Here is a 24,969-nt window from a genome sequence, read left to right on the forward strand (position 1 = left end):
TTGATTTTATTCTACTTTCAGGCACTCAGTGGCTAAAAATCCAAAATAATAGATTATTTAACATCACTAGTGGTCTGATGTGAGGAATTTTGTAATCAATAAAAAGTGGAATTAATGCTGGCTGTTTGAAAACTTGTTTTATGTTTTCGTAAGATTAAAAATACTGCTATCTGCAAAGTAGCTGATAGGGAGAAAATGGGATTCTGTCTCACATAACATGTTGAGAGACCTTACAAGTTGTGATAAGGTTTGCTGGTCAAGAGAACCACTTCATTTTTCTGCTTATCAAAAGTTACTTCCTTTGTCGAACACAACATTCAAATAAATGCACAACTTTTCTTTTGTCACAGGAAAGATACTATCAGCTACCACATACACAACTTCTGTATCTACCACCATTAATATCACTACAGCTGAGCAAATTGTGTCCAAAATAGAAAATGATTTAGCAGCTGGAAAAGTAGAGCCAAAAGATGTAGAGAGGATGGTTAGTGAGGTTAGCAAAGTCCTGACTGCTTCTCCACCTTTACCACCCCAGATTTCCAACAGGTAGGTCATTCTGGCAATAGATTAAAGGTGTGTTGTATTGACTGTATTGAAAAATTTGCTTCAGCAAGTTTCATTTTTTCATAATCATAATCCAAAAGAATATTTCTTGTTCTTTAATTTACTTATACAAAGCAGAAGAAGTATCATTCTAGTGTTACAAGATCTACTATAATATAATGCCATGGAAAACAGTGTATTTTTTTGTACTGACACCACAGTAAGTAAGCAGAGTTAACTGTAGTTCACGCTATGCTTGGATTGCTGCTCCATAACCACAACTTGCCTGAGAATTTTGTGTGCATGTGCTTGGTAATACTAAGTATCTCTTTTTCTTAACAGAATTATAAAACTGGTGGATTATATTGGCCTAAAACTGAACTTCTCAGCAACGTCTGCTGATTTTGCCTCCCCTTCCTTGGCTCTGGCAGTTGTCAAAACCAATAGTATCCGCTCCAACCAAATGTCTTTTGCTGTCCAGGACTCACCTGATCTCCAGGTTAAACGCTGATAATTCTAAATACTTACAAATTCTCAAGCATTTATTTTTAAGTATTTATGCTTTTATATTTACATGTAACATGAGTTTCTTCTGTGTTTATGTCACAATTTCAGGATCTTTTGTTCATGTTAGTTTCAGAGAAAAAATACTTTGTTTTTGAAGCCCTCCACAGTTTTTCCTTCCATTTTCTATTATGGTGTAAATAAGCAACAGACTTAACAGAAGCTGGCATTTGACTAATAAGCTGTTTAGAGAGGGTACAGCCAGAACACTGGAATGGACAGAGTGCTTGGCAGAATAACTTTACCTCAAAAACTGAATCATGAGTCACTTAATCACTCACCCTGGCAGTGCTGAAATTTGTCAAGGAGTGTTGCCAGATGGCTTCATCTGTTAGAAGGTTATTAATTGCAGAGGGTTCCAGGAATGAACTATTATGTTGCTTAGATAATGACATTCATACATTTGTCACTCATGCCTATTTGGTCTTGCCAAGAAAGTGATGCTTAGAAAGTTTGGATTCACTTTGCCTCACTCAAAAGCTCCCTCCTGGTTGAGGAAATAATTTGGACAATACCAGCCTTGGAGGCTTAAGCAAGGAGACATGGAAAGTTCTGGACAATTCTTGGCACATTCTGTCCTCTCAGAGAAGGAAATAACTTAATCTAGCATGAGCCATAAGTAGTACTGGAACTGTTCCGTGGTACTGGAAGTGATACAAAATGTTAACATTTGAGTTCTTTTCTATTTTCTTAGTAATGTGCAGTATATGAATGTGGGGTGACTAGGAGGTGGTAGTACTAAGAAACAGTTATTTGCTAAGTAATGATTTTCTGGAAATCTCATGGCACTGGCAATGAAATGCAGAGAATTTGCAACAAGTATCATCTAGTTCAAATCAGAGGAACAGGAATGCTTTTGCAGAATTGATTTGGGATTTCTTTGGTGGCTGTCTAAACCAGTGATGTCCAAAGTGGGGTGTGAGTACCCCAGGGTGTGCGCACCTGCCCATGGGGATGCAGGAAGAAAATATTTTTATATGATTAATAAATTAAATATATTTTTTAAAAAGAATGTTTAATCTTTGTCTCACGCTTTTAAAATTTCTGTTTTTGTGTATATTTTATAACGTACATAACATTAGTACAGTAGTACATTCGTATAACTTATAAATAGATAATTTTGGGGTGCATGCTCAAAAAATTTTTAGGGGGTGCATGATCAAAAATGTTTGGAGACCACTGGTCTAAACAGAAGAGTTAAACCATATTGTTAGGACACTGTGGAGAGCTCACACTGTTATTCCTGTTAAAATCATTCTTATTCAGCACTGCTGATGTTTCATATCTCTGAAAAACTCTGAGATGATGATATTTGTATGTAAAGTGACTAATGTGCGACAAGAAAATGTTACAGCCTTTGTACTAAATAAAGCTCTCTGTCCTATAAGTACAGCACAAAAACTAGGTGAAAGTTTAGATTTTTTTTTTAATAATGTTAGTTCACTAAGCTTTTGAGAATATCTAAATTGTAGCTTATCCAGTTTATTTTTGTCATTTTTGCCAGATGATCATAAAGTTAGGGTTTATGTTCTTAGGTTCTCCTTAACCTACTGTACTTAAAAACCTATTGACAAATAATGGCTATTTACAGTTTTTCTGATTCTGACATACTTCATACGGGGTATAAAAATCCTTTACCTCAACAGGCTTCCATGCTGTGAAATGTTAATCTCCCTACACAGTTGCATAGACCTACCCAGCTTCTTGCTCTTCACCTTTTTTAAATCAATATTGTCCACCACAGTGATGTGTTCTGTCCCTGTAAGCAAATGGGTAAAGCTAGAGTATTCTCAATGGTAGGCAGACCTGAAATGAGTTGTGTCCCTTTCAGGCCTGCAGATGCTATTTATTCACTGGAGCAGGAAAGGAATGAGAGAGCAGCAGTGAGTTCCTGGCAGTGATTACAAAGACATGTATTTCAAAATTCTAAACTGAAAATAAGTCAGCATTTAGTTTTTCTTTAGTGGCTAAAATGAAGCATAATCCTTGCATTTATTTTTCAGATCTCTCTAGGCATTAATGCAATTCATGATTTAAATAATCTTGGATCAATTACACTTCCGTCATCATTGCTGACAAATTTACTCCCTGAGGAGCTGGACTTGGCTTCTAGAATTATATTCAACTTCTTCAAAAAGACCACTGTGTTCCAGGTATCTTTTTGATCCTCTGTTCATGAGGTTTTTAAACTCAAGCCTAGAGCAAAATAAAATATGAATGGACTTTTTTCTCACAAAATGCATTTCAGAACTTCCTGATTTAAAAAGTAATTGTTTTTGTCCAGTGCTCCCTCCATATAATAACTGAGCTTGTGGGTGCTGTACTCTACTATTGTTTTCTTTAAGATTTTAAAATATGTTTATTTTTTGTCATTCCAGGATCTATCCTTGAAGAATGCATCTTTAATCAGCAATGTTATATCATCAAGTGTTGCTAACCTCACAATTAGCAATTTAAAGGCAAATGTTACTGTCACTTTACAGAATATCAAACCTACTCAGGTATGATTTACATTTTGGCATACTTAAAGCATGATTTTGTTGCCTCCATTGGAGTTGTTGTAGAAGAAATACTGTACTAAGAATACAGATCGGTTGGTTCTGCTTTACTAGTGTGGACATTTCATCTCCATCCATGTGGACTTGAAAAACCACTCATCTTTGCTTATTTATCAGTGGTATAAATTTTTGTTCTCAGATGGCTTCAGGTAATTTTGCTCTATCATTTATACATTCCATTTTTATCTTTCCTACCTACTCTTCTGTTTTATTGTTCAGAGAATAAAAATTCTTAGAGGAAAGCCTGACAGTGGGGGTGGCTACAGAGATGCTGCAATCATGACACTTCTAGGTGCTGCATGGCCAGAAAGCCTTTTTTCTTAGGTGGGGGATGTTGTTCCTTAAACTGGAACACAGGATTGTGTCCTCTGGAAGTATTACGGCTTATATAGAGCATCTCTTTCCAGAAGGATTAAAATCTTCCCATACAAAATATTATGAACTGAAAAATGCAGGGATTCCACTAATGTACCTGAAGCTTTTTTCTAGAGCTGGCTTAGTGTAGTCTTTACTTGTATTGATATAATACTGAGTTTTGAGATATAACTGTAGAATTATTAGTATTCATAGCAGTATAGTGTATTACTGCTACTATTTTTAGGATTTTCAAGTGTGTGTGGGAAATCTACATGTAAACCTTTAACATAGTAATATAAAGTGATCAAATGTTTGCAAATGAAAAAGAGTTTTTCCTTTTCTGTGTGGTCATTTTCTTGATACTTAGAAAATAAGGAAGGATGAGAAATCACAAGAAATTGTATAGTGTGGGAAGACAATGAAACAGCATTCATGATGTTCTACCAGGAACAGAATCTTAGCGTAAGCATGAGAGCTAGCTCCTGTATGGTGACTTCAGATTTGTTCAGCATATTTTCACATGCATGTTGCAATATTAATCCATTCCATACGCCTAAATTCATTTTGTGTTCATGTAAAACAGGTATATTTGCTGTACACAGTATTTATTATTGCCTGCATTTTGTGGAAAATTCATAAATTACTTGATCATAAACTCATAGTTTAGTAAAGTATCTTTTTTTTTTTTTAATATCCCAAACAGGATAACTCAACAGTTAGATGTGTTTTTTGGGACTTCAGTAAAAATGGTAAGTACTTGATATCACCCAAGATACCATGCTGTTTTAGCTGTGTTAACTCCTGTCAATATAAATAAAGGCTTTTATGAATAACAAAGCTATTTTCTTTAACAGGTGGACATGGAGGCTGGTCATATGAAGGTTGCATAGTTAAAGAAAGTAGAGTAAATGAAACAGTCTGTTCATGCAACCACCTCACAAGCTTTGCAGTTTTGATGGTAATTATTTTAAAAATTATGCAATATTACACTAATTCAAGAAAACATGTAAGCATGTGTTATCTTAAGCAAATGAAGATCCAGTATGCACATACGACCTATGAAATACTACTCAAGTTCTATTCACTTCAGTGTTAGTACATATTGCCTTAAAATTAGTCACGTGCTTAAACTGCTTGTTGAATGGGGGCCCATGAATTCCATTGAAGTAAAAAATTCCTTAAGTGCTTATTAAACTGCAGCTTTTACATTTAGGCAGTTTTTTATAGTGTAGGAAGTAAAAATTAGGATAAATCAAATTTAAAACAGGTTTTTAATCAAATGGAATTTCACAATTAGAATCATAGAGTCATAGAATATCTCAAGTTGGAAGGGACCTGTAAGGATCATCGAGTCCAAGTCCCTGCTCCTCACAGAAATAGATTGGCTTTTCTGTTTTTCAGTTAACTTTTTTAATCTTATGATCCATGATGAAAAGAACCATTTCCTTTGTTTTGTTTTCATTGCAGAGGGAAAGGTGCATTTTGGTTTTTTTGGATCTTTTTCCATTTAATAAACATGTTCTCTGAAAATAACTTCTGTTTCCCTTTTAGAACTTGTATGGAAATACTCCTTTGAATCCCACAGAAGAATTGGTACTGACTTTTATATCCTATATAGGCTGTGGCCTCTCTGCAATTTTTCTTTCTATTACACTTGTGACCTACATAGCCTTTGAGTAAGTACCTGTTCAGCTAAGCTCCCATTATTCTTCAGTTATGATTGCTTGTAGTCTTCACTGCAAAGTCCCTTCCATAAGTTAGAGATTCTGTCGCCATTAATTGTGCACAAATTTGTCCAGTTTACCAGGAAGACGTTGATTCAATCTTCAGGAACATTAATCTTGCAGACAAGGGAATTAATCATGAGGCTTTATGCAGTAAGAAGTGAAGAAGTAGCAGTCTTCATATAACAGATTATCATAAGTGTGAAGGAATGTTTAAGATACAGCATATATAGAGCAGTGCAGAATAATAGCATTTTAAAATGCATTTGTATTCTTTGTTGTTTGTCGGAATATTTTCTTACATTTAAGCCTTAACTGTTGAATCCTCTATGCTATGTTTTGGAAATACTCCTTGAAGTTATTAGTCACACATTTATTCTCTCGTTATCCTGTCATCAAGGACTTACTTGTCTTTATCAAGGTTTTAGAAACCCAGTCAAAAGCCTAATCTAGCTTATCAATAATGAACAGTCACATTTTCATTTTTGAAGTACTGTAACAAGAAGTCCAACGTACAATGTAAAAAAAAAATCATGGTACTAAACTCTAAGAATCGAAGTTATTGTTTGCATTTATGTAACATTATAACAAACTTTATTCATACAGACTGTTAATTTGGAAATATTTTGTAAATTACTCTCTCCATGTATAAATGCAATATATGAAGCATTATATATGAATGAAAATACATAAATAATTTCTTTTCTTGCCATTTGTGTGCTAAGGACTACACAAGAGGAAGTAAGCCAGAGATGCATGGACAGCTGATGTCATCTCACTAATTTGCTTTTTTTAGGAAAATCCGGAGAGACTACCCCTCCAAAATCCTTATTCAACTGTGTGCTGCATTACTTCTACTCAACTTAGTTTTCCTCCTTGACTCGTGGATCGCACTGTATGATACACAAGGCCTATGCATTGCAGTTGCAGTATTCCTTCACTATTTCCTCTTGGTTTCCTTCACCTGGATGGGCCTAGAAGCTTTCCACATGTATCTGGCCCTTGTGAAAGTCTTTAACACCTATGTACGGAAATACATTCTTAAATTTTGCCTTGTTGGTTGGGGTATGTATATTTTATTGTTTGGGTTTTTTTTTTCCTTTTGGGTGCTAAATAGATAAATCCTCTTATCAAGTATTTCATTGAATGTGACACAGTGCAGAAATGAAAATGAAGCAGTCATTAAACGTTATGACCTTGCTGTGACCATGATCAGTTATCCTGATCCTATATATTCCACCTTTCAGAGGTAGGGAACTGTCCCCTAACTGCAGAACTGAGGCAGCTGCAATGCAAATTGATAATGAATTTTCCTCGTGCACGTACAATAGAACCAGTTTTGAATGTGCATACTTCCATTTCTATTTGCCAGATGGATGGTGTCAGTTCTGTTTTGAAAACAAATGCCAATAAGTATATATATTCCATTTCTAGGATAGCATTGTGGCTAACAAAAACCAGCAGAACAGATCTAACTGGATAGAGGATGAAAAGATTCTGGACCTCATTATCCTCTCTGGCCACTTGAATAAACATGGGTGAAGACACTAAAATCAATAGAATTGTTTTCTTAAAACAGATGTAAGAAAGAAAATAGGGTGTCCTGTATTTGATGTTTTAAACCAGTTTGGTGAGTGATAATATTTGTTGCTTTATTCAGAAAGGTTTGGAGCTAGATGTGGAGAAGAACTCTTATTTCTTTGCAAGTTACACTTCTGAGCAGTTTGAATGCTCCAGTTTTTAGATTCTTTCAGACAGCTATTAGTCAACAGAATTCAACATGCAAATTTCAGAAACAGGTTGTAGTTTTCACAGAAAAATATAATAATTTCAAGTCATCAAAATACTGTCTTTGTAACGATTTTCTCTTATGTGTTTGCTCATAATCATTTAGGGTTACCAGCAGTAGTTGTGTCCATTGTGTTGGCAATATCACCAGATAATTATGGACTTATAACCACTGGAAAAGTTTCAATAAACAACCCTGATGAATTGTGAGTTAAAGGGAGGCGCTTTTTTGGGGGTGGGTGGGAGGGAAGTTCTACGAAATTGGTTTTCTTTAAAGTAAGAGTGGGAAAGGAAAGGAAGCAAGTGGAGCTTTGAAATGGTATAGCTCTACAGTACATCAAGTGTTTTGTGGATATTGCATATATGAAAGGCTTTACCCTTTGGCCAAAAAAATACTTTTTACTAAAGAGGCAAAAATGGTTTGCATGTGCAACAAACTACACCTTTATCTCATGTTTATTTTACTCAATTTCTGTTTCTGATAATGGTTGACAGACTATTCTTGCATTCTAGCTGCTGGATTAAAAACAGAATCGTCTTCTATATTACTGCTGTGGGATACTTTTGCCTGATATTCCTGATCAATATCAGCATGTTCATTGTTGTGCTGATCCAGCTCTGTCGCATCAAAAAGAAAAAACAACTTGGTGCTCAAAGGAAAACCAGTATTCAAGACCTTAGGAGTGTTGCTGGCCTCACATTCTTGTTGGGAATTACTTGGGGATTTGCTTTCTTCACAGTAAATGAGGTATTTACTTACCTCTTTACCATTTTCAACACTTTGCAAGGTAAGTTTATCCTTCATGTGACAGACCGTTGCATACAATACAATGAACAAAACATTTGATAATGGCATTTTCTTGATTCAGCAATAAACATGTAATTTAGATATGTGCTTTAACATGTTAATTAAATTACAGCTGATACTGCTTTACTGTAATCTTAAATTACAGTTATGTTACAATAAGGTACAGGAAAGCTAGCTACTATTTATGTGTATAGTATATTTATATCTATAAATAGTATCATTTTAAAAATGTGTGTAAAGCAGACACCTCTGGAGGTGACTGTATTTCTCTACTCAACGGATCAATTATAAATACTCAGTTACTGTAAGTGTTCATGTAATAATGCAATTAATGTAGTGAAATCTGTATCATTGCTCTACTTACCCCTAAGGCTTCGGGGTGAAGTATGATATTCAACAAAGGGCCATTGAGACAGGCAAGGCTACAACATCTAAAAGTTAGTGGTCTAACTCTTAAGCATGGCCTTTAGTACTTGAGAACATACAGGAAGTAGGTATGAAGGCATGCAGCTTTGCAAATGCCAGGATGGTACTGGACATACACAAAACCAAAGTTTCAGAGGCTTCAAAAGATTTCATATACACATGAGGTACCTTAGATACCTACAGTTATCTAGGTATACCTGAATTGCCCTACTGAAGTTTGGATCCAAACTTCTTAAATGGCACTTTAGATGATTCCCAGATGATTCTGGATGATTTCCCAGAGAGACTAAGGCATGAAAATTGCAGTTCAGTGTATATACCCATCCCCTATTTGCTATGTTGATTTTTTAGTACCTTACTCTTTGGTAACTTGAGGGGTTGAACACACATCAAGGTTCATGTCTTGCATGAGATTGTGTTGAACTAACACAAGACTAGATTCTGTATGTCAGAGTAATCTGTTATGTGAAAGTAAGTTCCCTTTTTACCCAGTTTTAAGTTAGGTGCTGGGCAAATTTTGATATTAGAAGTAATAAAAGTGCATAAATTGTATTGACTTTAATTAAGCTTAGGCCAGTGTTTCCAGAATATATTTGAAAATGGTATAGAACCATCTGTGTAGAGCAACACTTAGTTACATGCACAAATTCATCCTAAAAACCAAAGTTAAGAAAGATACTTAAGCAAAGAAAAACATGAGTAATCTCTTCTAGTGGGATTTTACGTGCTTAATTAAGCAGTGTAAACATAACATACATGTCTGTCTGCACCAGTCTGATCATTTCGTTTTCCTTCATGTTATTTTCTATTCATTGTAAACTGAACATCTGTTCTCAGGGACACATTGCAAAAAAATTGTGCAAAGACTGAGTGCCACTCTTGCTTAAAGGGGGTGATGATGATGGTCTTTTAAGCAGGGAAAATTATGGCCCAGTCTGTGTCAGTTAGAACTGAATGAGAAGCAGGCAATGAGTCTGTAATGTGTCACTGGCAAGAGACAGGGATGAGCCCCATCCCTTCTAGAAAGTATTTGGCTTTGATTTTGTGGTAAAGTGGGTACTATTTTATTGTTTTAAAATATGGGTTATTTTCTTTGTATGAATGCTCAAAATTTTGTAGCGTTACTGGTTCTATTACAGTTGGTGGTAACAGGTTAGCTGCTAGTAAAAGATGGGACAGTGTCACACCATGTGTTAACAGCTGCATAGCCTGATAGTGTCATAGCATAGCCTCTGTTTGACATTGTTTTGAATTCTTTTCCAAAAGTGTTACGTACATTTCAGGATCCACAGAATTCTTCCCTTCTTTTTATTTGATGGAAGGAAAGTTTATGCACTTTGTGGATTTGGTTATATTTGTTGTTCTTGCTTTTGTGTGTGAGTCCTCTCATCTATGTAAGGGAAAAGTACCCTTCAGTGTTGAGAGTTGTAAACTTTTTCACCAAATAAAGGTGTTACTACTTTTGATTCAAAATTTAAAAGAAGTGAAAGAAAACCAAAACATTGCTCATTAAGAAGTAGTAAAAGTAAATTTTACAACATTCTCTAACGTTATTGCTTTGCAGGGTTCTTCATTTTTATCTTCTATTGTGTAACAAAGGAGAATGTCCGTAAACAGTGGAGAAGATATCTCTGTTGTGGGAAATTCAGGCTGGCTGAAAACTCTGGTAAATATGAATTATGGGGGGTTTTTTTCTTCTGAATACTTAAACTCAGTGTTAAGTTCATAGTATTTTGTAACGCATTTTATTAACAAGCCAATAAATCATGTTGCTGCAGTTGCAGGTCTAATTTATTATCCTAGATACAACAAACCTACAAAATGATACTCTTCAAGGTGGTAGTAGATGCAGTTCTTACATGCTTACATGCCGCTGCATTAAGCTATAACTGTAGGTGATCTCTTCCACTGCAGTATAAAGGCATGTCTTTGCAGAAGACTTTTGATCATAGTTAGAAACTGTAAGATTTGTTCCAGCTTCTGAGTCAACTATTTTACCAGTGACTTCCGGAAAAACAAGGTGAAGCATAGTTTAAACCAAAACTCCTATAAATTATTTTATATTATTTTGTTATTCAGTAATTGACATCTCATAAAACTATGTACTTTTTATACACTTTAACTTAGAAGATCAACTGTACTTCAGTTATTTTTCTGATCTGGTCAGCAGTTGTAAAAACTGCAATAGTTGGCTGCTTGTATTAAAAAAGGTCCAAGAGAAAAAGGAACCAGGTTTAAATAATTTTAAACATCAAGAATCATTAAATACTTAGGAGAATGTCTTTGTGAGGAGAGTGGGTAAAGCCTTGTTTTTATTTTAATTCAGTTGCATTATTAACTATATCTTTATGTTTTGCTTGTATGAGTTGTGCTATTTTCTGTAACGTATCTATTGTAGACTGGAGTAGAACTGCTACTAATGGTTTAAAGAAGCAGACTGTAAATCAAGGAGTATCCAGTTCTTCCAATTCCTTACAATCAAACAGTAACTCCACTAACTCTACAACACTGCTAATGAATAATGATTATTCAGTGCATGCGAATGGAAATGGTATGTATAATGCAAAATTGTATTTCTCAAGCTATTTTTTTTTCTTGCCTTAAGAGAGAATTGTTATGCTCTTTCATGGTAATATAAAGCAAAGTGCTGACAAAATACTATTCATAAGTATAGGGTCAGAATATTTTAGGATGTCCTCACATGTAACACCACACATCTGTTTTAGGGGACTATAGACAAAGTTTTAGAATATCCATTTCTCCTACTCAGTGGGAACTCTTTGTTTATATATCAAATACTAGGTAATATTCATTATTAGAGCAATTACTTACTAGAAGCTGCTGCTAACACTTTTCTTGTCACCTGAATAAACTTCAAGCCACTTCACTGCCAATAAACTTGAAGCAGGTTTTAAAACAGTTCATATTTTAAACCTTATTAAAACAAATTCTTCTGAAGAAGAAATATAGCATAATAATATAGCTCAATATAGGATAATAATACAGCTTGAAAATATGAAAGAAATCATGTAGGAGGTAATATGAGGAAGAACATTAATGGAATGCTCACCTGGAAGCTGCTTATGAGAGAAGTAAGAGAAAATGGAGACTGTAACTTATAAAATCACCTCAGTGAAGAGAGCACTGCTGAGAGGGCTGCCTCACTGTTGGCTACAGAGTAAGTATTGAAACTGAATTTCTCTATAGCTTTTTATTTCCCTTGTGGGGTTTTTAAGGATATTTTTGCCTAACAGAAATATATCTTTGCTGCAGAAAACAATTCTTTGGAAGTAAAATTCTCTGTCCTTCCTGTTCTAACACAGTACTGTCCTCTGAACTGCTGCTCTCTGCTGTGTTCTTGAGAAGTTGAAATGCAGGTGTATGTAGCAGTCCAATCAATTTCACCTGCAAATTGGTGTGGCTTATTTGTCTATTGAGAAAACTAGATATGAATCTCCACTGAATGTACTTATTAAAAAATTACTTTTTGCAGTGGACATAAACTAGAGTTTTTCACACTCTTGCTGGACACGGGTCATGCTGCTGATTTGAGCTCTCAGTAAAGACAATCAATTTTTCAAAGAGAAAAATAACTTATAAATCCGTAACATATGAAAGTCGAAGTTGAGCAAAACTTAGAGGACATTACTCCTGTGCGCCTAGGCGTTTTTCCCAATTGATCAAAAGTTGAGACTACTAAGTCATCCCATCGGCTAGATTGTTTAGTATGAAGTTGTAGAACATGCTCAAAGAGGCTATGTTGTCCTCGTTTCTTGGCATATGCTGTCAGAAGACAGCAGATAATCAACCGGATAATCTCAGCAGATAATCTCTTAGATGTACGGAGTAAAAGCTGTAGAATTCGTATGTGCTGCCCCCTTAACGGTTACTGTCCATTTGGATGTACTAGCTGCATATTATCATAGAATCATTTAGGTTGGAAAAGACCTTTAAGAACATCGAGTCCAACTGTTAACCTAACACTGCCAAGTCCACCACTAAACCATGTCCCTAAGCACCACTCCTACACATCTTCTAAATACCTCCAGGGATGGTGACTCAGCCACTTCCCTGGGCAGCCTGTTCCAATGCTTGACAACTCTTTTGGCGAAGAAAGTTTACCTCATACCCAATCTAAACCTCCCCTGGCACAACTTGAGGCCATTTCCTCTTGTCCTATCACTAGTTACTTGGGAGAAGACACCGACACCCACCTCACTACAACTCTTTTCTGGTAGTTGTAGAGAGCGACGACATCTCCCCTCAGCTTCCTTTTCTTCAGGCCAAACAACCCAAATTCCCTCACCCACTCCTCAGAAGAATTGTGCTCTTGTAAAGAAGTCACAACACTTCAGGAAATTGCATTTGGACATGCCTGAACAGCTTTCCAAATTGAGTTTGCAAAATTTTTTCTTTTTTTTTCATTCCTTTATAAAACCTCTCTCTCTGGATACCACACAATGCAATAATTAACATACTTTTTATCTATGATGTCAGTTGAGAACCAGAATCCAGTAACTCTCACTGTCATCAAATATAAAGCAAAGCAGTATTTTTAGATAGAAGGAATACCTTTCAAAGAGAGAGAAATTTTCAGGCACAAAAGCCTGCATGTCTTGTAGGGTTTTTTTTCAGGTGTGTTAGTTACTCTGATGGAAGATGCCACCTTTCCCTGCCACATTTGACATGCTTATACACAACTACAAAAGCATTTTGGCTACGTTTCTCAACTGAAAGAAGGATAGCAGAAATGTTTTATTGAACTTGTTGTAGCAACTGATTGAATGGTCCTGTTGTAGCTTTCAGAACAAGTTTTTATTTATTTGGGTAGTATTTTAGAATGAGATGCAAAATTGATGGTCTAAACCATTTATTGATGCCAATTCTCTGTGACATGCTTCAGTTCTGTCCCAGTTTAGAGTGATGCCAATTCTATTTGATGTGCTCCAGCTCGGTCCTAGTTTATTTACATAATTAGATCTTTCCAGTGTCTGTATGTCCTGTGACAACAGGTTCTCAGACAAAGCACCTGAAAGAACTTTGATAGAACTTTGTTCCTATACACTTATGAACACAGATGTCTCAGATGACCCACCCCATCTCCTCTTGCATTTTACTGTATGTTTTGAATCTGAACCCTGTCCCACATCCTCCATTCGTTTGCCTGCATAGTTTGTTTGACTAAATAATTCTTCCGGGTCTTTAGGACTTTAGACAAGAAGAGGCTAAACTTATGCTTGGGTAGAGTTGGTTCTCCCAGCAAAGCTCTCTGAGGCAATTCCTTACACTTAATCTTCCAAACATGGGGCAGCTGTAGCTCAGAAGAGCTGGGCAAATGCCTCCAAAAGGTACTGCCTCCACCAGTTGACAGGTGTTAGACAGCAACATGGAACCTTCTAATTTCCTGTACCTGATTTCCCTGCTTTTACAGCTAGAACTTCAAAATAACATTGCAATACTTAATTTTAAAAAGTGAACTCCAAAAAGAAAACACTTTAGAAATCAATACCTATGTCATAAATGTACTGAGCTGTAAACACTTAATGGTTTTGGCCTCACTACTTCCACTGAAATGCTCTTCTGGGATTGAATGACTTGCCATGGTAAGTTTGGAGTGTCTGTACAGCCTGTGGCTTTGCTTGCCTCCTGGGCTGTGTAACTTCGTCTTTTCATGGCATACTAATATGTCCTTGGTTTTGGTTTTTTTCTTACAGGTTTGCATGTTTGGAAAACTATCATTAGTATCACATGGCTGAACCTGCAGATTTCCTCACTGAGGAACAGAAACTACCTTTCTGAATTTGTTCATAGAGTAGCCTTATTTTCTTCTCAGATTTTGCACTAACAATCAGGCACAGCTATTTTGAATACTGCTTCTAAAATAAACCAGTTGTAGTCAGGCAGGGCATTAAACTACATATGCACTATATATGCAAAATCACAGTGTCAGAAAGTATGGTTATTTCCTGTCATTTCAGTCTTTATCTGATTTTAATTGATTAACAAAGCTCTTCTGCTCATGGTACCCGGTTTACATTTGTGCCTTTTTTAGCGCTTGACAGCCTTTTAAATTAATAATAAAATATTAGACTTTATATTTAAGAGGTTTTGCATAATCTGTTGGGCCATTGCTTGCATTTTGTGGGTCCAGTGGCAGCTCAGTTGTTTGGCATGGAATTTGTAATCTTTGTTTGACATCCATTACCACAAACCCACTCCCTTAAACTCCCATCCTGAGATGTTTAAATTAAGTTATATGCATTACATTTTTCAGATTGGTAGTGAGCTTTATCAGCTATAAATACGTGTTCATGTCTTATTTAAAAAAATGCCATCTCTCACTCCAAAGAAAAGTTTGCCAGTGAGACTTTGATGCAACTGATATACTGACATCTGCTTGAATCAGTAGGATAACTGCTGAAAGGTATGCAGTCTGCCTGAAGGGAAGGAGTTTCAAGAGGAAGCATTTGGGTACAGCGATATGAAACCTGTGTGCTTGGGAACCCTGGCCTGAGCAGAATAGAGAAGGGCAGTCCAGCCCAGTCACTCAAGCAGCAGAATCCTTTCTGCAGGAGGGATTAAGTGCAGAGGAGGGATATCACCAAATACTTCCTCTGGTGACCCCAACAAGAAATAGTTGAAGAGCATCCTGTAATGTGGTCCTGCCCATTCTAGAAAGGTTCAGAAGCATGAGGTAGTGTGAGAGTGAAAGGGGAGGATAGAGCCAAAGCAGGATTCTGCTCCAGGATGTTTGAGGTATTAGATGGACTGATTCCAGGCGTACTAGAGAGGATCAGATTTTGATCCCTGTAACAGAGTCATTTTTTCACTGCCTAGAGGTTTCTCACCAGTGTTTTTCCTCCTCCTAAAAGCATATACTGCAAGTAGTTTCGACCTTGTGTGTGTCTGTTGTGTCTTTTCTTGTTGTGTCTTTTCAGTAGATTTACTGAAATCTACTGAATTGTGATGATGTTTGTTATATGAGATGTTGTGAATATTAACACAAATAGCAAACTTGGATGTTTTATGGTTTTTATTCTGTTTCTAGTATAAATGATAAATGACAGCTCTGCATCTGTGCTTGTGAACTCAGTTCTCAATGTTTAACAGAAGTATCCCCTCCCAAAAGAAATACTAGTTCTGGTTTTGTTTCCCCATCATCGTATTCCTTATAATTTACTCCTCCTGATATGATACATGTGATATCAGGATCCTGGCAGATCTTTTAAATTTGACTGCTGTGCAAAAAAAAATTTTTAAAAATCCAGCCAGAAGCATTTGCAGAAATACTTACAATAAAAAAATGCTAATTCTCGTCAAAATTATCTAGAACGTGATGCATAGAGGTAAGAGATTCTATCCAGTGAATTGAACATTTGTGTAGCATTTCATTAATAGGCTGCAGTCAGCAGTGGTATTGTGTGTGTTCATTGTAGATTCACCTAAATGCCTAAGAGTCTCAGTCTCAATATGGCTTAGACCCATGATTGGACCTAGGATATGTTCTGATTGTCCTCCAGAAATAAATGCTGCAAGTTGAGTGCCTTTCAAAGGAAAAAATACCCTTGTTTCCTCAAACACTTTCTTGTTTCAGATGCATGGCAAACCTGCGAAACCTTTTAAACTTAACTTGTTAAAGCAAAACTAGAATGAGAAGTATTTTGCATCTTATGTAGTGATATTTATTCCAAGTCAAAGTCTACATTCTGAGAATTGTGGCCTTTGCTGCTTAAAATATGGCATCCTATTGTGTGTAAATGTATTAATAACTCTCAAATCTCTTATTGATTTCACACAGGAAAATACATACAGAATATGTACAGAAAAATGAACATATTGAAATTGTTGCAGGGATAAAACAAGAGTGCATGGACTCCCTACAGTGGCTGAAAAAGCATGGGAGACTTGAGTCTGAACCTTTCTGATAAGGGATTCACTTTTTTTGTTTCAACAGGTCATCTTTCCAGTGAGAAGAATGGTGTTTCTTTCAGTGTACAGAATGGTGATGTGTGTCTCCACAACTTTTCAGGCAAACAACTTGTTTTTCAAGAAAAGGATGATACAGGCAGCCAAAAAAGCCGTATCTCACTCAGAAGGACTTCAAAGAGGGGAAGCCTAACTTTTATTGAGAAAATGTGATTTCCTTTTAAACAGCACATTATTTTACAGTGTGAAGTAGAGATTTACTTTAACAGTTTTACATAATGTGAGCAGACCAAGAACTGATTTTATTTAATATATGGTACTGGATCTTCAAGGGAGCCATGCAATGGATTGACAAGGACAATTATTTAAAAAAAAAAAAAGGAAGCTACTATTTTGACACAGTATCTTGGATGTCAAATTACAGCTGGCACATTTCCATTTTGAGTCTTCATTAGAGGTTTTTTTTTGAGTTTTTTTACATTTAAAGGAAAGTTCTATTTCGACTTTTTTCATTACAACTCAGTTTATCTGGGTGTAATGCAGAGTAGTATTGTTAAATGTAAGAAGTTAAAACTCGTGCGTACAAATGAAGTTACCTTTAAAAACATTAGCTACACTGTCTTCAACTTCATATGTTGTAGTAGCAAACTCTATAGTGATGTACATAAGCAGAAAAATATCAGCCTTTAAGCATTGTAATGATACTTTTATATTTATTTCTTGTAATATTAATTTAAATATTCCTATCTATAGGAAAATAATTGGTATTTTGTTTTAACTTTTATTGTAAGTTTGCATTTGTCTTTAATCGAAGTAATTAACTTTAACATAGAATGGTACAGAAGTTAATTTGTTCAGCAAGTGAAATCACTTACAGTGGTTTAAACATTCACTGGGTACAGGACTGTAAATACAAACACTGTTGGTCTTGAACCTTTAGTACACCACAGAGGGATAGAAATTGGGTATCATCAAAGTAGAGTACTCATATGAATGAGGGAGTGACAAAGTTGTCAGCAGGATATTAAATACAACTAAGTTATGTTAGTGGCTTGAGTAAGTCAATGGGAGCTTTTGCTGTTGATTTCAGCAAGGTCAATATTTTCTCAAGTGGTGGATCCAGAGATTAAACACACTGCCATGTCTCATTTGCAATGCTAAAGGAAAGTAGAGAAGTGTTATTTGTGAAGAAAAAATACAGAGAATAAATCCTAGCTGCAGTATTTAGCAGCTGGGAAATTGTTTGTTTCATTGTGTGGCTGTTTTTTAAGGGGTAGCTCTTGAGCTATTCTGATGAGTATGTCTGCTTGTACTTTGGCCCTTGGCTGGTAAGCCAGATCCTGAGGCCCTAGGTCAGTAACTCCTGACGCAAAATTTCATTCCCTTTGCCATACTTGTCTGAACAAGTGGGATTTTGGCTCTTCGTGCACAACAGCTGAAAGAAAATAAAGCCCATCTAATGTTGTGAAGAGTCTTCCTGATCAGCAGTAAGTGCGAGCCCTGGTTGTGCCTCTTCTTCCTCACACAGGTGTGTAGCTGTGGCCGTTACTTTTTTTCCTGGTGTTCTTGGGCAAAGGGTGGATGCTCCTGGAACAAAAGCTAGAACAAACTGGTGCCACGCTGTGGAGTGCCCAACCCTGTGGTGCGTTTTTTTTTTTTTTTAATTCAGATGCATGCTGGAGGGGTGCAAGGGCTTTACTTTCCCAGAGGACTCGGCAGGGAGCGCGGGAAACACTCTTCTCCCCAAAAAGCATCAGCTACATGCCTCCTATCTGGGGCTCTCTTGTAGTTCTGCAATTGAACCTCTTCAGTGCTTAAAACCCTCTTGTGGTTCTATATGCGACACATGGGTTCTTTTGGCCACCTGTGTCCAAGACTACTCTGAATTTGCTTTTGAAGTGAGAATTTAAAGTATTTGTTGTGTTTATCCACAAGGTTTTAACTGCATGTTAATAAAAGACGGTACTGGAATGCTAGTAGCTGGAATGCATTTCTGTGAATGCTTTAACTATTTGGCTAATTGCCTTTGCACCGTTTCTTGTAAATTTATTTAATATTCCTGTATTTATATTTTCAACTGTAGAAAAAATAATAAATTTACAGCAAGTACAACACATAAAATGTATAAGCTTTGTCTTTTAGATAAATGTGTCATTATACTGGGCTGTGTTACAATTCTTCAGATTACATGAGCTCCAAACTCTTGGAGAAGATGCTGACCTAGCCCTTACATTTATTGTCTTCCACATATTTTACCTTTCACGGTTCTAGCAGATCTGGTTTTTAGCAGAGAAAACCCTGACAGAAGTCTGTGCGGCCGATGATTGCCCTCAAGTATGATGAAGCTCTTCCACAAGAATGCTCTGAGCAAAAGCACAGAGCTGAGTTTGGCTTCAGTAATTACATTCCCACACGAAAAAGCACATTCCACTGTCACTGACCTGCTTGGAGTCTTCCTTTTTTATTTTTGCACACTAGCATCTGTTAGGATTCTTTTAATCATTTTTATTTGATACATTCCTGGGCGTGGGGAGTCTTTTCTGATTTTGACACTTAAAAGCACACAAATATTGTAGTAAAATTTTGCAGCCACAGCAGCGCATTATTTTAGCTCAGTGAATAGTTACCATCACTAAACTAAGCTGAAAGAGCATTTGCACGTTCGGTGTCATCGTGTCCTTTTGGCACTCGCTCTCTTGCGCACTGCTAGCAGCCTAGCTGTGGCAGCCCAGAGCTCGACGGAAGCCGCAACCCCTTCCGAGAGCACAAAGTCACATTCTGTGCCTGAATTTGTGGCCACAGACCTGACTCGGGGATGTCCATAAGGAGGCTTTAAGCTTACTCCTAGATAAACACCAGCTGGCACCACCTTGCTCAGCAAGCCTGTTCCCCAAGCGCACGCAGTCTTCTCCATAAAGGCAGGGATCCGGTGTGGGGTTTAGGGGAGAGTGAACTGCTCCCTGTCCTGGGACTGCACAGCCTGCAGGGCTCTGCCTGATGGAGTTAATGAACCTCTGGGAAGCGCCCCATCCCCTTCCTCCTGTGCAGCACCTACAGAAATGCTGTCACTGCTGACCGAACAGGTCTCCTTTCTAAGACTGTTTTCTCAGCCATGGCTGCCAGTTACACAGTCAGTGAAGTAAGCACAGGAAAAAAAAAAATTACAAAATTAACCCTGTTAATGTTGTCATTTCACGTGAGAAAAAAAAAAAGACAAAAAAAAAATTCCTTTCTGGAGTCTGAGTGGATCCCACACCTCCAGCTGCCCTGCAACATCCTGTGTGCCCTTCAGTGCCATCCACACCTACCGTCGCTTTTCTGCTTGCCATCAGGAGCACAGAGGGAACTTGCTGGAGGTTTTGCAACCGTGTGCAACACGTGACTTTTTCTTTTAAGTCTTTGTCAAGTTTCTACGTCTTGGTTCTCTTTGTCTGACTTCCCTCTCAGCTCACTCCCATCCCGTCCATGTCAGGGAACCACAGGGTAAAAGCACAAGTCCCGCAAGGGCAAAGCAGGTCAGAAGTGCAGGCCGCTATGAGGCCCGCAGTGAGCGCCTGCAGGCGCAGGAGGTTCCTTTCTGCCGGAGACCTCTACATCTCGTTTCTTTCCCAAGCTGGGAGGCCACGGCCGGGCCGTGAAGGCATCTAGTGAAGTCTTGCCGTCTTTTGCCTTTTGTTCTATCAGATCTCAAAGCAGTGTTTTTTAAGGCTGAAGAAAAAAAGGCTTCCAACACATGTTCTGGCCTTTTGCATTTTATCTTTACGAACTTTGGAAGAGGATGTACAAAATCGACTTTATTTCTGACAATTTAGCCTGACTGTTGTCACTCGCCGCCCTACGGCTCAGGCTGCTCGGCCTTGCCTTTGCTCCCGCGGGCTGCCGTGCTGCCGCCCCTGACGCTCGCCCTTCTCCTGCTTCTTCAGAACTGCCGGATTTGGGAGTTCACACACCCCACCCGCACGGAAGCGCCCCTGCTGGCCGGCGCTCCGCAGCCTCGCTCGCCTCCGCCTCACGGCTCCGCGGCCGAGCCCGCCCGCCCTGGCCCGCTCCCGCCCCCGGCTCGCCCGGCCGCAGGGAGGGAAGGAGGAGGTCGTGTTCCGCTCCCCGCCCCGCCTCGCCGGCGGGAGGGCGGGCTGGCGCACCGCCCGCCGCGCAGGCCGGCGGGGGCGGAGGAGGTCGCCGTCGCCGCCGCCATCATCATCTCCGGGTTGCCGCCGCGCCGATCGCGGCCGGGTGGGAGGGGACGGGTCTGGCAGCCGGTTCGGCAGCCGGGCCGGCTGAGGCGGGAGGCGCGGGGCCGCGGCCGGGCCGGCCGGCCGTGGAACGATGAGGAGCCGCAGCAACTCGGGGGTGCGCCTGGACGGCTACGCCCGCCTGGTCCAGCGGACCATCCTCTGCCACCAGGTGAGGGCAGCCGCCGCCGCGGGACGCCTGGCCGGGGCTGGGGAAGCCCGGCGCCGTGGGGCTGGCCGGGGCGCGGGGGGCCGCCGGGGCCGGTCACCGCAGGTGGGTCGGGCACGGAGGAAGAAAACATCTCCGCTCCCCGGCGCATCGGCGCCCTTCCCTGCCGCCTCCTGCCGCCGCCTGAGGAGGGGCGCGGGGGTGCTCGCTCGCCGCTCATAAAAACCCACGTTGGAAGAGAAATACAGCGAGTCTGAGCTTGCAGACAATAGGGCCGCCTCTAGAATGCGTTGGTGCTCATATGACGCACACACACCCGCTGTAACACTGTATATATGTACGTATATATATACACGTCCGTAACACTATGAAGTCCCAGTAACGTGGAGCTCCCCAGCAGGGCCTCTGAGATCTGTCAGTCAGCACCAGCTCGGTGTGAGTCCGGCAGAGAGCGGGGCTCGCGGCGAGCGTGCAGCCGTGCCCGCCCGAGAGGGTCCCGGTCCCGGTCCCGGTCCCGGCCGCCGCCGGCGCAGCCTTGGCCTCGGTGCTGGCCTTGTTACGTGCTGGCTTCGCCCGGGCGGGCCCCGGGGCCTCGCAGTGCGCCCTGCGGTGTCGGGCTGCGGTTAAAACAGGCCAGTGCATCAAGGTGAGACCAAGAGGGTTTTGGTGGGGTTTTTTTTGTACAAATCAGTTCCCAAATAGACTTACTTGCTGAGAGTTACAAGAAACTGGAAGGCAGTGAAAGAAGAGGCTAGGCCCCACGTCCGCTGGGGCCGGTCAGGGTCTTTGTCACTGACCTTGCGGGTGCAGGGTCCAGACACATGTTCGTTAATGTTTGTGTACTGATTATTGTAAATTCATCAGAAACAAATGCAGTGGTGTAAGTGGTGTGAGAAGATAATTTTGCTCGCTCGCTGTGCTGGGATGCAGGAGATGCTTTGAGTTGTGCTCCGCTGTCTGCCATTTATCCGTGGGATAACCTTGGGCGAGTCACTTTGGCTTCCAGTGCCTGTCTTGATTTCCATGTTTATTGGATGAGAATGCTGATAACAGCCTCCATTAGAGGAGAGATGGAGCCTCTGAGATCCAGAGATCAAACATGCCCCATGAAAGCTGCACCTTAATGATACTAATAGTTAACAATAAGCAAAAGGATAACTTTAATGGTAATATGGGAGTTTGTACCAGTGACCCAGAATTTTGTAATTGCTATTTACAGTGCTTGGATGCATGTTCATGACTGAGTGCTGCCTTTTCCACTAAGTTCTCAATGCTGGGGAGAGCTCAGGGGCGGGGGAAGGAGATAAATAAGTTTTCTTCTGTGTGTGGAAAGCAAGTCACAGGCTAGCAGCAAGGCAGAGGGACAATGATATCACAAGAGGGCCCAGAGAGATGCGGCAAGGCAGGTTTCTAGATTAATTTTCTATATCTATGCTCTTCATTGTTTTCCACTGCAATAGATTGAAAATATCCTGCTCAGTTGGGTGAAGAGATGCAGTGCTTACTTGGGCAAGTTAGGATGGTTGCCTTTGGGCCATGTGCAGCCCTGTCTTGCTTGGGAGCAGAACAGCCCATGGCGGGCTGGGCTGGGCTCCTGTTTCACTGCTGCTGGTGCTTCCTGGAGCCTTTCAGGACGGAGACGGGGAGGGGAGTTTAAGCCATCTTTTGCCCAGGAGCAGCCTGGCAGAAGAGCCAGGAGGCATTTAAGATGCTTCTGAGGTGGCGCCACTCAGCACGGGGGTGATGTGTGACTGTGACCTCGTGCCTCGCATCCACAAGCGTGCCAGATGTGCAGGCTTGGCACATCAGCTGGCACGCTCTGACGGAGGGCAGCAATGAGCTCGCTCTCATAAGGATGCAGCAAGGAGAATGTGTAGTGCGCTCAGGAACATTTTGCTTCGTTAAAAGGTGTTTAGTACGCGAGGGGTTGGGTTTCTCAGTAGCAGTAATTGATCTCGTGTTCATTCCTGTCACTCAAAATCAACATTATTTTAGAGGCAAATTTTAATTCAGAATATACATGCTACCAGGCAGACATGCATTCAAAGCACAGGTCTGGACCCCTCACCAGGGTTGACAGTTTTACGTTTGCGGCATCTTGCAGATTTGGATCCGTAGCAAACTTTTTCTTGTTTTGCAAGCATTGCATTCTGCTGATGAGTCCTCGCAGCATGCACGGTACATGCATAGGTACAATCCTGTTCAAGGTTATACAAGGAAGCTAAGACCAAACTGCTGGCTCCTGTCTCGTGCCCTTGCGTCGATTATACCAGCCTGCTGTGGTGTGGGGTCTGCCAGCTATTGCACGTGTGCCTGGGGACAGGGGCCGAAGGGATGCTTCAATGCTGTAGCTGAGCAAGCACTGAAGAGCATCACCAGAAAGCTGCTCTCAGCTGCTTATTACATCTGTTAATTTGAATGAGGTAAGAAAAAATGTGAATCTTAAGATCTGTCCATAAAATAGCAAAACTTAACGTCTCTGTACATTTGAAGTATTGCTAGGGTACTATAAGAGAACAGCATATGGAGCTGATATAAGGAAAGCATATCTGGCATACATTTATGGGTGACCACAACTGTGTTACGTCCGGTTTCGCGCAAACAATCTATCTGCAGACTTTTCTGGAGCTTACATCGGTTTTCATCTGACAGATCAATGAGACAGATGCAAATTAAATAGATTTTCAGCAAGATGCTAAATGTGGGCCTAATTGTATTGCTGCTCTGGTTAGAACCCCGCTAGTTTTGTGCCTGTATTGCTGAAGCGCTTGTTAGTGTCTGGTCCCCTGTAGGAACCGGTGTTGTGTTTTGGTTTTTTTTTGTCTCCAGACTAACAGATAGACTTAAAAATAAGATTGGACATGATATAACAGTTTAAAGTCTTAGTCCAGCAATCAGCTTTCTGTTGCGGTGCTCTCAGCTCACAGAGCCCGTGGGTGCTGGTAAAATTCTTTGCTCTGTCAATCTGTATGTCCAGTGTGATTTGCAGGATGAGACCTGCTAGTCCAATTAGCGATCACTGTGTGGACATAATGTTTTAAAGTACTAGCTGAGCTAAAATCCCTTTGACATCTTTGGGGTTAAGCACACTTAGTGTTTCTTTGGGTTCTTTAACACCTTGTAAGGGCTATACATTTCATACGGTGTCAGCAGGTAACAGAAGAAAATAATTGTAATTTTTAAGAGTAAGCACTTTCTAAAAAAAACCCCAAACCACTGGAAATGTTAGTTAATATATTGTGGTGTTCTGCCAACATTCTGAATGTGTGTGAGGAAAGACATTAACGTGTTGTCTGTCCATGAGAGCCAGCCCCAGTGCACCCCAAAAGCTGGGACCTTCTCGTAGAGGAGCCAAAGGCACTGAAATAGTGAGAGCTGCCCTTGGATGTGTTCAGTGCGGCCTCTGGAAGGCAGGCAGGTCCCTCCCAGGGGACTGAATGGTCTTCTAAAATCTCACATGGGCCATTTCTCCGGGATTTCCATCTTGGTACCTGCAGGCATTTTTACTTTGCAACTGGCAGCCAGCCCAGCACGGAGGGTGGGGAAAAATAAAGCAGAAGGATCGTTTCTCAGACAGCAGGGCGATCTCTGGCAAGCCAAGGCTGCAGGTACATAGACATTTCTTGTGCTGCATGGGAGGGACGGAGGGAAACAAAGTGCCCTCTGAAAATACCACGGTCTGCCTTTTGAGATCCTGGTTTCTGTCACGCGGGCGCAGTGCTGAACGGGGAGCGGGGTCTCTTTTCTTTGCTTGCTCACTGTTCTTCCGTTACTCCTTGGTTCGACTTTCCAGGTTTAGAAAGAATTTTTTTGAAGCCCTTTGGGTTCATATGTGCTATTTTCCCCAACAAACAGATGAGTAGCTGGTCCT

General features: G+C 40.0%; 2 protein-coding genes across 3 annotated transcripts in view; both read left to right on the forward strand.

Annotated features, from left to right (window-relative positions):
* The window catches only part of ADGRG2 (adhesion G protein-coupled receptor G2), a 53,703-nt gene extending 36,680 nt beyond the window's left edge, over positions 1–17,023 (forward strand). Inside the window, exons 14-26 of the mRNA XM_082006144.1 lie at positions 351–549; positions 889–1,045; positions 3,114–3,263; positions 3,489–3,611; positions 4,729–4,774; positions 4,880–4,983; positions 5,577–5,701; positions 6,546–6,814; positions 7,644–7,743; positions 8,051–8,325; positions 10,336–10,437; positions 11,170–11,322; positions 16,726–17,023. Coding sequence (XP_081862270.1) covers positions 351–549; positions 889–1,045; positions 3,114–3,263; positions 3,489–3,611; positions 4,729–4,774; positions 4,880–4,983; positions 5,577–5,701; positions 6,546–6,814; positions 7,644–7,743; positions 8,051–8,325; positions 10,336–10,437; positions 11,170–11,322; positions 16,726–16,910 — 1,988 coding nt within the window. The 3' untranslated portion in view covers positions 16,911–17,023. The remainder of the gene's footprint in view (positions 1–350; positions 550–888; positions 1,046–3,113; positions 3,264–3,488; positions 3,612–4,728; positions 4,775–4,879; positions 4,984–5,576; positions 5,702–6,545; positions 6,815–7,643; positions 7,744–8,050; positions 8,326–10,335; positions 10,438–11,169; positions 11,323–16,725) is intronic.
* A 4,000-nt stretch (positions 17,024–21,023) lies between these two features.
* The window catches only part of PHKA2 (phosphorylase kinase regulatory subunit alpha 2), a gene marked incomplete at both ends in the record, with an annotated part of 46,863 nt that continues 42,917 nt past the window's right edge, over positions 21,024–24,969 (forward strand). For both annotated transcript variants that reach the window (XM_081997279.1, XM_081997280.1), the window contains one exon: positions 21,024–21,101. In XM_081997279.1, the coding sequence (XP_081853405.1) occupies positions 21,024–21,101 (78 nt within the window). The remainder of the gene's footprint in view (positions 21,102–24,969) is intronic.

Source organism: Phaethon aethereus (genome assembly GCF_964289735.1).
Source record: "Phaethon aethereus genome assembly, chromosome: 1".
NCBI lineage: Eukaryota > Metazoa > Chordata > Aves > Phaethontiformes > Phaethontidae > Phaethon > Phaethon aethereus.